This window comes from Pieris brassicae, chromosome Z (genome assembly GCF_905147105.1).
Source record: "Pieris brassicae chromosome Z, ilPieBrab1.1, whole genome shotgun sequence".
In the NCBI taxonomy this organism is placed as follows: Eukaryota; Metazoa; Arthropoda; class Insecta; order Lepidoptera; family Pieridae; genus Pieris; species Pieris brassicae.
The window spans coordinates 8,649,566-8,661,602 of record NC_059680.1 but is presented as its reverse complement, the minus strand read 5'-3'; the positions used below and the strand labels follow the sequence as shown (position 1 = coordinate 8,661,602).

The following is a 12,037-nucleotide window of genomic DNA, read 5'->3' as shown; positions in this document are numbered from 1 at the left end:
GTTGAGTTGGTTATCTATTGTTTTTAGCATTTTTTGTACTATGATATTGTGGAATTTTCTACAGAAATAACTAGAACTAGATATCACTTGGCAGCATGGTCCACCGACCTGGCCGGAAGCGAAATAATAATAATAATAAAATAATGAAAAAAAGGAGTTTGATCTCATTTAAAATGAAGGTAGAATGTAAATGAAAGAAGGTAAAAATCTGGCTTGTGAGGTCAACGCGGAGGATTTTATTATTATAAAAGAAAATTAAGACCAAAATTATTCCAAATATATAGTTTTAGTTTTTGGAGTAAATTCAGTAAATGTCAGTAATTAATTTTAAACTAAATACTATGTAACATTATGATGAGGACAAATTAACCAATTTTCTTTAAATTAATTAAAAAGTATGGCATCGTCTAGGTAGTTTAAGATGTCATTAATATGTAGAATGCATGGCAACAAATATAGAATAACCTACCATTTGGAGCTTTAAGACGCTGAGCGCGATTTCTACTATACAGAAGTTCGTTAGTAATTCGTAGGTCTTGTATACGGAATTTTAATATTTTATTGTGTTTTTGTATAATGGCTAAGACGTTCTATCCGTTAGAATGTTTTAACTGAACACGAAATGAATTGTACGTGATTTTTTTTAGTTAAAACGATCCACAAGTTGGCTCATTTCAAGTAATGTTCAATGAAGCTTACTGTTACTTATCTAACCAAACTCTAAACCAATAGTTTAAAGATTTGATCTGTCACATTATATCAATAAAGGAAAAAAATACAAACCATTTATCTGCTTTTACAAATTCTTTTCAAAAAACGAATCAACAGATACAATTACTGTTATTTCTGTCCATGTTAGTAACTAATATGTGAGTATCGTGGTCAGCTGTATATTAAGGTCTGGCACAAATAATTTATTTCCAACACTTTCGGTCTTTCGTCTGATATATTCCCCATATAATATATTGAACGGTGCAGGAGACAATATGCAACCTTGTCTCAACACTATCAATAAGTAATCGGTTCTCAGTATACAAAATTTGGATTAAAGCAACAAGGTACTTGGAGCTCCCATTTCAAATACGGGAATAGCTTCTTTGTTCCACTGAACGAAATCATAAGTCTGAGTAATCAATAAAACATAGAATCACGTGTCGGTTACATTTTCTACTGTTCCTGTACCACAAAAAACGACTCGGAAGCAGTCGATACACAATTTTATACTTAAATAATAAGTCCTGAATACATACTTTGTTTCGATATATCCTTATCAAAAAGGAAGGTATACAATTTATTGTCAGTCGTAAGGATGTCGTGAGAAATAGTATTAGTTTGGAAATAATAAGAGAGGATAGCACTGATAACTTGCCTTCCAATAGTTCATAAAACGCACACAACAAAATTATATAATTGAGGGCGTAATTATTAACAAATTTAATTAACAAAAAGGTAAAAATCAAAATAAAATGCGTCTAATATAATCCGAGTTAAACAAAGTAGTCAATTTGCGATATCTGTTTGTTCATAATTACATTGAGATATTGAATATACATATTATGTTCACGTGGGATATATTTGAAATAGCCGACACGGCAATTTATATTTTGTAAATATTTATAATAAAGAAGCAGGTCACAAGTGTATGTGTTTACACGATAAACGAGGTTTTGCGTCCAGCATTTTTTCCATGAGCCATTTATTTCCTAAAAAACAAACGTGTTGTATACTAAGATGGTTACAGATAAAAATTATCCATCGATATTTTGTTCCAGTGTTTTTTTGGACATGTAACACGTAGTATGTATGTAGGTATGGAAAAACAATAAACTTTGCGATTGGCAGAGTGGACGGCACTAGGCCCGGAAACTTCAACTCGCTACGCTTATGATTAATGGAGGAAATTGTGCAGCGACACTAACACGACCTTCAGAAATGAAGAGCGTGTCTGAAGAGGACGAATCTTTATTGAATTAATCATAAAATATTTAGATCTACATTAAGTTGTTTCTCATGATCATAGCTCATGACTTATATACATAGAAACTTCTTTCATAATTTTAATTTTTTTTTTGGTAAATTTTATTGACAAGTCCTTAAGACATATCAAGACTCCTAATCAATCTTAGAACGTGGTAAATTCAGCAACGAAACTGGTCATACAAATTATATTTTATTTTCACGTTATTCAGTTGAATTTTAAGCGAGTATAATAGCCAAAATATATTTCAAGATGAGTTCAAGGTACGTATAATTGTTATCTCAATGTAAAAAAAGCTGCCAGTTCTCTCTAATTTTTCAGAAGGCGTTTGACATTCTATTATATATCTGGGATTCTAATCAGTATTAAACGTTAATGTTAAGTGATAGAGATGTTTGTAAGCGGTCTGAGCCAGCTATGATCACAGCAGCTGGCTGCACAGGAAATATTTTATCGTATCACCCCCTTAAATAGATCTTGTGGCCAAGTTCAATGAATTTTCTAATATTGACGTTTTTATTTAAACAAATGCATCCTACAGGAATGATATACAAAATAAGTGAATAGTGAGCCATACCCTCTAATTCACGCACACATGCACATACACATGAATTTACTCATTCACACACTATTTTCACTCAGGCACCAATATTTTTGTTATATATTTTTTTAAGTCCTAAATTGACGCTAGATGGCGCCTATCCTGTAAATATTAGACCCGTGAATTTATTATATTTTTACATAGTTTAATTGCATTATCTAAATAAAAAGTAAATCAGTGTAGTTGTAAAAGTTATCATTTTGATGGTAATCTTATACAATAATGTAATGTTTTATGAAACAGTAACAATAATAGCAATAAAACAAGTGACAAAAAAATTGCATAAAACCATATTTTGACTTAAAATTACAATTCCTAATCAATTTCCAAACTAATTACTTAATCAGTTCTACTCAATTCAACTATGTCTGTTATGACTTTAGAAGTTGACTGTCATTTCTACGAGAAATTTATATGAACCAATTGAAATATTGGAGAAGACAATTAAAATTTAAATTGGAGTCAGTACTCAAAGGAATTGAAACCCTATTACTCGAAAATACCTAAAACAAAAGGATTCTATAAATATAAAAAAAGATTTTCATCCTAATATAACTTCAACACTATCAAGAAACAAAAACATAAGAAAGCAAAGAAACAAAAATTACATGCAAGCTGTGGCGACTTGGAATTACCTACTTGTAAACTTCATAGATATTTAACGCTCATTCCAGGAACAATTTCATAAGAACCAAAAAATGCTTACCATCCTCAAGAGACGGCGCTAGCTATTTAACCTAGCAGTCGGTTAATGAAAACTTCGACATACATAATATAATAAATAGAGAGTCAATAATGTTGTAGACTTGCATAGCAATAGGGTTACAGGGCTGGCAAAAAGCCACGGGCCCCTGCCGCGAGCTCAAAAAATTGTTATTTTTATTCTATTGTAAACGATTTCCTCACGTTCCCTTTCATCGAAAAGCTAGCGAGTAGGTGATTGCATTATGTTCTATTGATGAATGCAATATGCATTAGGCTAGCGTGCCCTCTTGCCTAAGAGAGGAGATATTATTGTGGTATTAGTGGGACATAAACAATGTATAATTGAGCACGCTGAAAATCTCGAAGCTTATTAAAATTAAACTGAGTACAACGTAACTGATAGGGCCCCATCTAAAGAAATTGCCACTGGCCCCAGATGGTATAGTTACGCCACTGGTTGCCCCGGAGTTTATAGGTACGAACTAGATATAATATAATACGGATGCTTCGAAGCTAATTATACAAGTAAGTTAATTATACAAGTAGGTACAGTTGATAGTTTGTATGACTCTGTGTTATACTTTACTATTTTTCCGTGATTAGGCCAACCAGAACTCAAACGTGACATTAAACGCTAGGTGTAGCTCGGTAACTCATAAACACTAATACAATTGTCCAAAAACGTTGTTTTTATAAAAATAGAAGAATAGCAATTCTTAGTCTCGTTCAATCAGCAAAATAAAAAGCGGGTGTGTATTTTCATAGATTTACTTTAGATATCTTGCCGCTTTGCTTATGTAACGACATGTGTCGAATAAACGTTCGAATGTTGTGGCATAATACTCAATAATTTGTATATACAAAATGCACTGTACCGAGCTTTGAGACCTTATTTGAGACCTTATTTGAGACCCTTTTACGAAAACTGTACGTAAACCCTTTTTAAAAATTAACAATACAACTATTATTTACAAATGACATACTATCAAATTATAACTTGACACACTCTATAAATTACCCGACGAGCAAATAATGTAAAGGTGCCGGTATAATACCACCACGATGTATTTTGAAAATTGATACCACATGACAATCAAACTATTTAATCACCTTCCCAGAAGTTTAAGATCACTGTCGTGTAATGCTTTACCGTGACATATTCTGATGATTTTTATACACAAGGTGTCTTTATATCGCGGAAGAGTTTTAAGGTCATCAGTTTTGACTGCAATTATAAATATTTAAACTGTTCTTATTATTATGACATTAAGATTATTGATATGAAGGTTTGTATGCTTATTTTAATATTACTCATTGGGGAGCGTTCAAGTATTTCGTCACGCAATTGGAGATTCTTGACCCCCCACCCTGAAACGCACCGTAACGTTTTTTGTATCCAATAGTGACTCTTTGTACCTAAAACTTACCTTTATGTGGTGTAAAGTACTGGAAAGTCGAAAATAATTATCATTAACGCGTAATTCAATCCCCGCCCCCCATCGTAACATTTTACAAGAGGACCCCCAAATTCGTAACCTAATACTTGAACTCTCCCTTGTCAGGTTTTTCTTAATAAATTCTCAATAGAAATATATTTATATAAGCTGTTCCTTACCTAAATAAATAAATGATTGTTACAGTGATAACACGCGCTGCTGTTCGAAATGTAAAAAATCTTGTAATAATGAATTCAAGCAAATTGTGAATCTTAAGAGCTCTGGACTCGTAATTTATTCGGAAAATTCGGTAAGATTTAAAGTAACTAACGCATTTTTGGATATGTACTGAAAAAATATTTCTTCTTAATTAAAAATATTCTACAGACAAAAAACGTAAGATACAAAAACATAACTAGCATTGTATTACACAACAACGGCCACAGGGAATTGAAAAAATTTAATTATGTTGCAGAACTTTGTAAGTATATGTCTTTAAATTAAATTAAATTATAATGTAACACATATTATTACATATATTGAGCTCACTATGTCAGCAAGTAGGATTATGGAAAAAAACTATTTTTGATTAAATCTCGGTATACTTTAACTGATGTTACACAAAAAAAAAAATTAAATACCTGAATTTCCTCAGGTCAATACAAAACAAAATGTTACCAATGTCAAAAGGTAATACAGCGTGTTCGTGATCTGCTAGACAACATAAATATTATAAGAAAAAATGAAGTATTGGCTATATGCGACCATTGTAAGCGATCTAATCTAAAATTTAAGTGTAAGCGATGTGAATACATGTTGGAGAAATTTATATCATGTAGAGTACACCAAACTGAAAGTCTCAGAGATGAATACGCAGCTTGGTGGCAAACTGTGAAAAATAATCTAATGACAATTATTGATGTACAGAACACTTGTCCACATAGGGTTTGCTTTGTTCGAAATTCAGATATCGAACTTAGAAAACTTATAAATTTACTGAAAGTGCCATCGCCAAAGATCCACCCTCGCGTAGATACGTTTTCTTCCAGGAAGATTGAACTGCCACTTCCTGTGGATGACGAAACCAAAAATGTTTTATTCGAAATGATAAATGAAATAAGCTTAGATAAAGTGTCAAACAAAGACTCTGCATCAGTTTTAAGTACATGTATGTGTAGATATTTTAATGAAAGAAAGAATGAACGCATGCATCCTAAAGTTTCTCTGGAGTTACCACTTATAAATGAGAACGAGATTGAAAGTTTACAAATGAATGGCGTATTGAACCTAGGAGTTACAGGAATGTTAGATGGTGACGGAGATAACCTCTCAAAACAAAAGGCCCTAAAAGGTTCTAAAAATGCTAGAGATCGTATGAAAAATATAAGATCATTAAAAAAAAGCGGTAAAGATGGTGAATTGACGTAAGTTTCTTAAAGTGGATGCTAAAGTTAAAATTACGACAAAAGTGTATTACGGCAGTTAATTAAATTACATTTTATCATTTTAGTGAAGATGAAAAAACAAATACCGAAATGTCACCCGAAAAAACAAAACAAAGAAAATATAAACTTGATCCAGAATATGAACTTATGTTGCAATTAATAAAAATTCACAAAGAGGAAGAAAAATATAAGGCAGGAAGAACTAAATCTACGCTACGTATTTTGAAAAATATGCCGAAGATTGATCCTCTTCCTGAATTGCCCGTGCGTCCCCCTAAACCTCGGAGATCTGATGCACATTTACTAACCGCAGGAAGTACTTTAGTGTGTACGCCTCGTGATAGTCTACCGCGTGTTATGATACGTGGGACACGGATGGTATCTCGAGATCAGCACATGAAAACTAAAGACCCTATTACATTGGAACCTATACTCTTTAAAAATCAAATTCAATGCGTTACACCAGTTGGACCATCATCCGAAATTTTAACGTCATCTTCATCCGAAATAATGGAAGAGATGTATAAAAGTCCTTTTGTTAGTACACAATAGTTACTGCAAATAAATATATTATATACTAAGTAAAACATTTGTTGTAACTAAAACATAAAAAATGGGTCTTCATTAATCCTTCGTTTTTTAGATTGGTAAGGGAATAACAAAATACGCACTTTCTAAGAAAGAATTTATTGATAAAGGATGGACTATGTTGCCAAGCACGAAAATTATGAGAAGGGTTTCAATTTTTTTTTTTGGTAGACAAAGAGCCGTTATGTAGTATACCATAGTTTCATTTATAATTGTTCTAAGTTCACCATAAACAGATTCGATAAGGCAGAAGCAGGGGAATATATTGTTTAGTCATGGTCACCATGACTAAACAATATATTAGCCTCTTTATAATTTATTAACAGTCGATTTTACAGTTTCTATTATAAGACATATAGGATATAACAGTAATAAAGTATAAGTTTAATAAAATCATATTTTCTTATTGATTTTATCTATACAACTAAAATAATATTGTTTAACAACACAAATATAATGTATGTAATATTTGACGACTGAATTCACTCTCAGTATCTTGGTATATGCAGCATAAATATATATATTGTACTTTCATCAGATGAATATATATAAAATGGAGCCAACAAATCCTCATTTCAATTGGTTTAAAACTCATGCAAATAAAAGAGCTATGTTCTATGATACCAGGGAGATGTTAGCAGAAATAAATGAAAATGGCTGCGGTGGTAAATGGTTTTACAAGAATGGTTCTGTCGCACTCCATTTTTGTTATAGCCAAGGTAAGAACAGGTCTTATTTAATTACGGGGCTTTTTTGGCCAAGAAAACTTAATCATGTATTTTATCTGTTACCTGGGCTCTGTAACTTGGAACTCATGATTTACAGTATATTTGTACATACAGGACACATTGACCATAGTCTTACTATAGTAATTAAATAAAAGTATTGTATCATTATGTTACAAAGATGACTAAAAAATATTTTTACAGGTCGTTATGATAAGTATAGGTATATTATTTATGATTTAAACGAAGATGATTATGTCGACGTAAGGAATACAAAAAGGCCAGTGACTATTTTGGCTTGTTTTGACTATTTAGGAAATGGTATTGTTTATGATCAGTCCGGAAAGGCCAGGTACAAAATTAAATCAAAGAGTTTGTAGGCTTTTGAACAACAACTCAAATTTATTTATTTCAGGATAAAATACAATCAATCAGAGGGAATAATTATTGACAGTAAAATTGGCGCTCCAAGTAAATGGAAATGGCATTCGCTCAACGATCCGCCTGTTTTACAGAATGTTTACATGGACAATAAAGTAGCAGATGATACACTTTTACAAAACTTAATTATACCTGATGACATCAAGGTTTTTAATATAGACAATATCTCAAGAGAAGTCGATGATAACATGTTAGCGATTGAGTTTGAAAACTTTGTAAGAGGAAAAGCTCGGAAAATAATGCAAAAAATGACATCGTATAAAATACGAATGAAGGCTGTAAAAATTAATGATTATTTTTCCTTGAGGATCATAGATCAAGAGAATATTTATATTCTTTTTAGAAATGGGCATATATGTTTTAAGTTGAATATAGGCATGCACTTGAAGAGCAATGAAATAATTGATACTATAACAGTTGATCTTGCTGAAGTTTCAACGCCATATGATGTTGTACCAGAGACAAAAAGCCTTTCCGATATTCACGAAGTACTCCGCAGCATGCAAAACTTTAGTAAATCAAGACATTGCTTAGAAAAATATTAGACATACTGTTCATTCTTTTTTCTTTTAGAATTCAGTTAACAGGACACACTTTAGACTGATTTATGTACCATTAGTCATTCACGATCTTATGTTTTGCACTGGTATTATAAGGATTATAGCAAAACTTTCTAGAGAATTTTTCGATTGAAAAAGCTTAGATAAGTTACGGAGATGAAATCAAAATTAAAATTGAAATATTTATTAATGTAGCTAACTCAAGATACGCTTATGAACGTCAGTAAAAAATAATGCATCCAAGTTTATATTTATTACCAGTTCCCACATCAGGCGTAGAACGAGAACAACTGGCAAGAAACTCTCCGTCACTCTTTCAACCGCCAATTTTTTACAAATGTTTGTACCTGCAACTATCATGTTCCTCATTACATGTTAAGGCAGCATTTATTGTAATTTTATAAAAATCTAACGTTTCACCGTTATTAGCTCTATCATGACTTAGAAATAAAATAAAAATGTATTTAAATAACTATTTTATTCATAAATTAGCAGACATAAGTATCTAAAAACTTGATTTACATAAAGAGAAAGAGAATTACGATCAAAGCGACATGACATGAATTGATTTTACAAATACGAATTTTAATAAAAGATGCACACTGATATGTAAACATTAACTTATTGGTTAATCAACTTAGCAGAGTTCCGTACTTTCTTCTACTTGATATTTGATTAGAACTACATTATAAATTGTTCAGACGTCTATACTACCAGTACAAGCGTGATCAAATAAAAGAAAAGTGGCAATTTACGGTCGTTTTTAAATATTATGACCTTAATTTCCTCCAATATTTTCCACAGTTTCAGTACACCAGTTCGAAGTCAAACGTAAGGTGTGTAGATTTTGCATGTAATGCATGTATTAAAACTAATTTCTGTGCACCTAATTGAGCTTATTTTCCGGTATTTCAAAATCAAATTTCCATTACAAAATCAAAACCTAGAAACCCGTTGAAATTGATTTTTATTTTTATAGGGGTTATCCTATATGAATCTTAATTCAAAGTCGATTTTGTAAACGTATGGATTTCCTTTCAACTTGGACCGATTTTGAGCTTTTAAGCGTCGAGTTTCGTTAATTCGATTAATCTTGTACTAACGTCGTTTGATTTGTCTAGTAATTATTCTGATTAGGAAAGGTACATATATAGGTATATAATGCTTATATTTAACTTGAGATCATTTTTTATAATCAAAACTTATTTTGACGTTTATATCTTCATTAATATAGCATTACAGTTAATGAGATGGAGCCTTTATGAGGAAGTAAGGAGGTCGATGGGCAGCGGGAATACCATTGTAGAGTTCTTCTCAGCAGATATTGTGTTCAATGTTTGTAAAAAATTGTTTTAATTTTTTTTTTTAAATTGTGTGCAGTGTTTGCCTTGTGGCTTCACCGTACGACGACATGCTTTGACAGCAGGCTGATCACCTAATTGCCTATTAGAAAAAATAAATCATCATGAAACATACAGAAATCTGTGACCCAGAATTAATAAGGTAATACTATACTGAATTGATCGAATGGCCTAGACGTCATCATATTCCGGTTTACGTAGGTAACGATGAATAATTATTAAACGCAACTTATAATTTAATACAAGCGATACTTAGTATGTGGCTGCACACAAATTATCCCTAATATTCATTTAAAGATTAGTCTATCAATCTAATAAATAAAACACAAATTTCAAAAGCCTCGAATAGTAATTATTACTATTGTGTAGATTTGAATATAAACGTTATAAAATATTCTCTGTAACTATTCATAGCTTATAATGTATTCGTTATTTATTAGAATAACTTCATTAAAAATCTAAGTTAACAGATAGGTATTTATTAACATAGCATAGATTTTAAATAGAATTATAAAATCTGTTTCTCTGTGTGAATCTGTTTTGTTTATAGATATAGTTATCTTGTCTACGAAAACGTAGAATACAGATAAACAACAAGCCTTTTGAGTCATGTTAAATAATTATAATCACTGCTTAACAGCATCACATTGGATCGCAATTATGTAGTCCGAGATTACAATTTAAAGATTTACCTGTAAGTAACGTAGTTGTAGAGCAGCGGGACTGTCGCAAATAACTTCAGAGGCTTCGCGAAGGGCTCGTGCCGCTTTCTGCTCACCTTCAGCAGCAATCACCTTGGCTCGAGCTTCCCGCGCCGCTTCTGCCTCTGCTGCCATTGCTCGTTGCAGTTGCACGGGCAAGCGAACATCCTTACTGTTAGTATATAATATAGAAAAAAAATTGCGTTAAGTCATACTCTTAACCATAATATAATATTCATTTTAATAAATATATGGATATTGTATACTCAATTCTAAATTTTCAAAATTTAATCTTTAATCTTTAGTGTCCATATTTAGTGGTGAAGTTTCAAAACATCATTTAGAAAATGTATCAACATTGTTAACACTCAAAGTTATTAACCTATCTAAATTAAGTACTTTACTATTCCTGATATATAATATAATATTGATCATAGTTCTTTAATATTATATACTTTTAATTCTTACCTGAAGTTATATCCAATAGATCAGCCACAGTAATCAGTAAAGTTTATAATTCAAAATTACATCCATTATACATTAAAGCCTAAAAGTCTCCACAAAAACATTCATGTTGATTGTACATGTAAAAATGTTCAAGCCTTAATAATAAATGATTTTATGTAGCAAAGTTATTTACCAGTACGATATCCAAAAAATGATAACAAGAGGCATGTATCAACTGTATGCTCAACATAGTTTTTCGATTTGGGTCAGCGTTCCGGGAAAATTAATGTTTCCCGTTCGAAATGGAACTAGGATGTGAATGCGGGCGTTATTATCAATCTTAATGATGAAATATTTGAAAAAAATTACAAGTGAAAAGCACAGCTTTATAAACTAATTATATTAATGAATATCACCGCTATCTAAGTGGTTATTAATTTTGGCTAGGAATGCTTGCCTACAAAATGAGATATCAACTTCAGTGTCCAGATGAGAAATAAGTAGAAAGTTTCGCCAGTCTCTTATAATCCACTTAGTACATAAATTTGTACGATATTTAATAAAACACATCGTGAACATGAACTTGGAGGCCATTTTTATTTTGAAATGTTGATTCAATGTTAGGTGATTATTCAATAAATAAACTGCATCTATACGTCGTGTTGGATGTAAATTATAAACAAATGACAAATATATTGATCGTCGAAAGCATTGTATTTATATTTTTATAAATAGTCTAAGTCAAAATAACTTTATTTAAACAAGTATAGGTAAACAAGTATCTACACTTATGAACGTTAGAAAAGAAGTTAATATTATTCCTTCAAATATAATATGATGTCTACTAAAAACTGAACAGATTTTTGTACGGTTTTCTGTCCACTGCTAGTGTTGCTGCTGTGTAGTTGTTGAAATATTGAGTCGTATAGCCTATGAGCCTAGCCGAGAGAAACTAAAGAACTAAATTAACTTTGAACAAATACTCGAAAAACAACATTATTTAAAACGTATTGAGGGAGTGACTCAACCTGCTAATACTATTTTTATTC

At 31.4% G+C, this 12,037-nt stretch overlaps 1 protein-coding gene across 1 annotated transcript; it reads left to right on the top strand.

The window, feature by feature from the left end:
* Positions 1-2,229: 2,229 nt before the first annotated feature.
* On the top strand, positions 2,230-8,586 carry LOC123718819. Its single transcript, XM_045675724.1, has 9 exons — positions 2,230-2,241; positions 4,925-5,030; positions 5,108-5,201; positions 5,376-6,144; positions 6,231-6,702; positions 6,809-6,901; positions 7,292-7,472; positions 7,683-7,830; positions 7,894-8,586. The coding sequence occupies exons 1-9, from the start codon at positions 2,231-2,233 to the stop codon at positions 8,462-8,464; spliced, it is 2,445 nt and encodes an 814-aa protein (XP_045531680.1). The 5' UTR covers position 2,230; the 3' UTR covers positions 8,465-8,586.
* Positions 8,587-12,037: the final 3,451 nt, after the last annotated feature.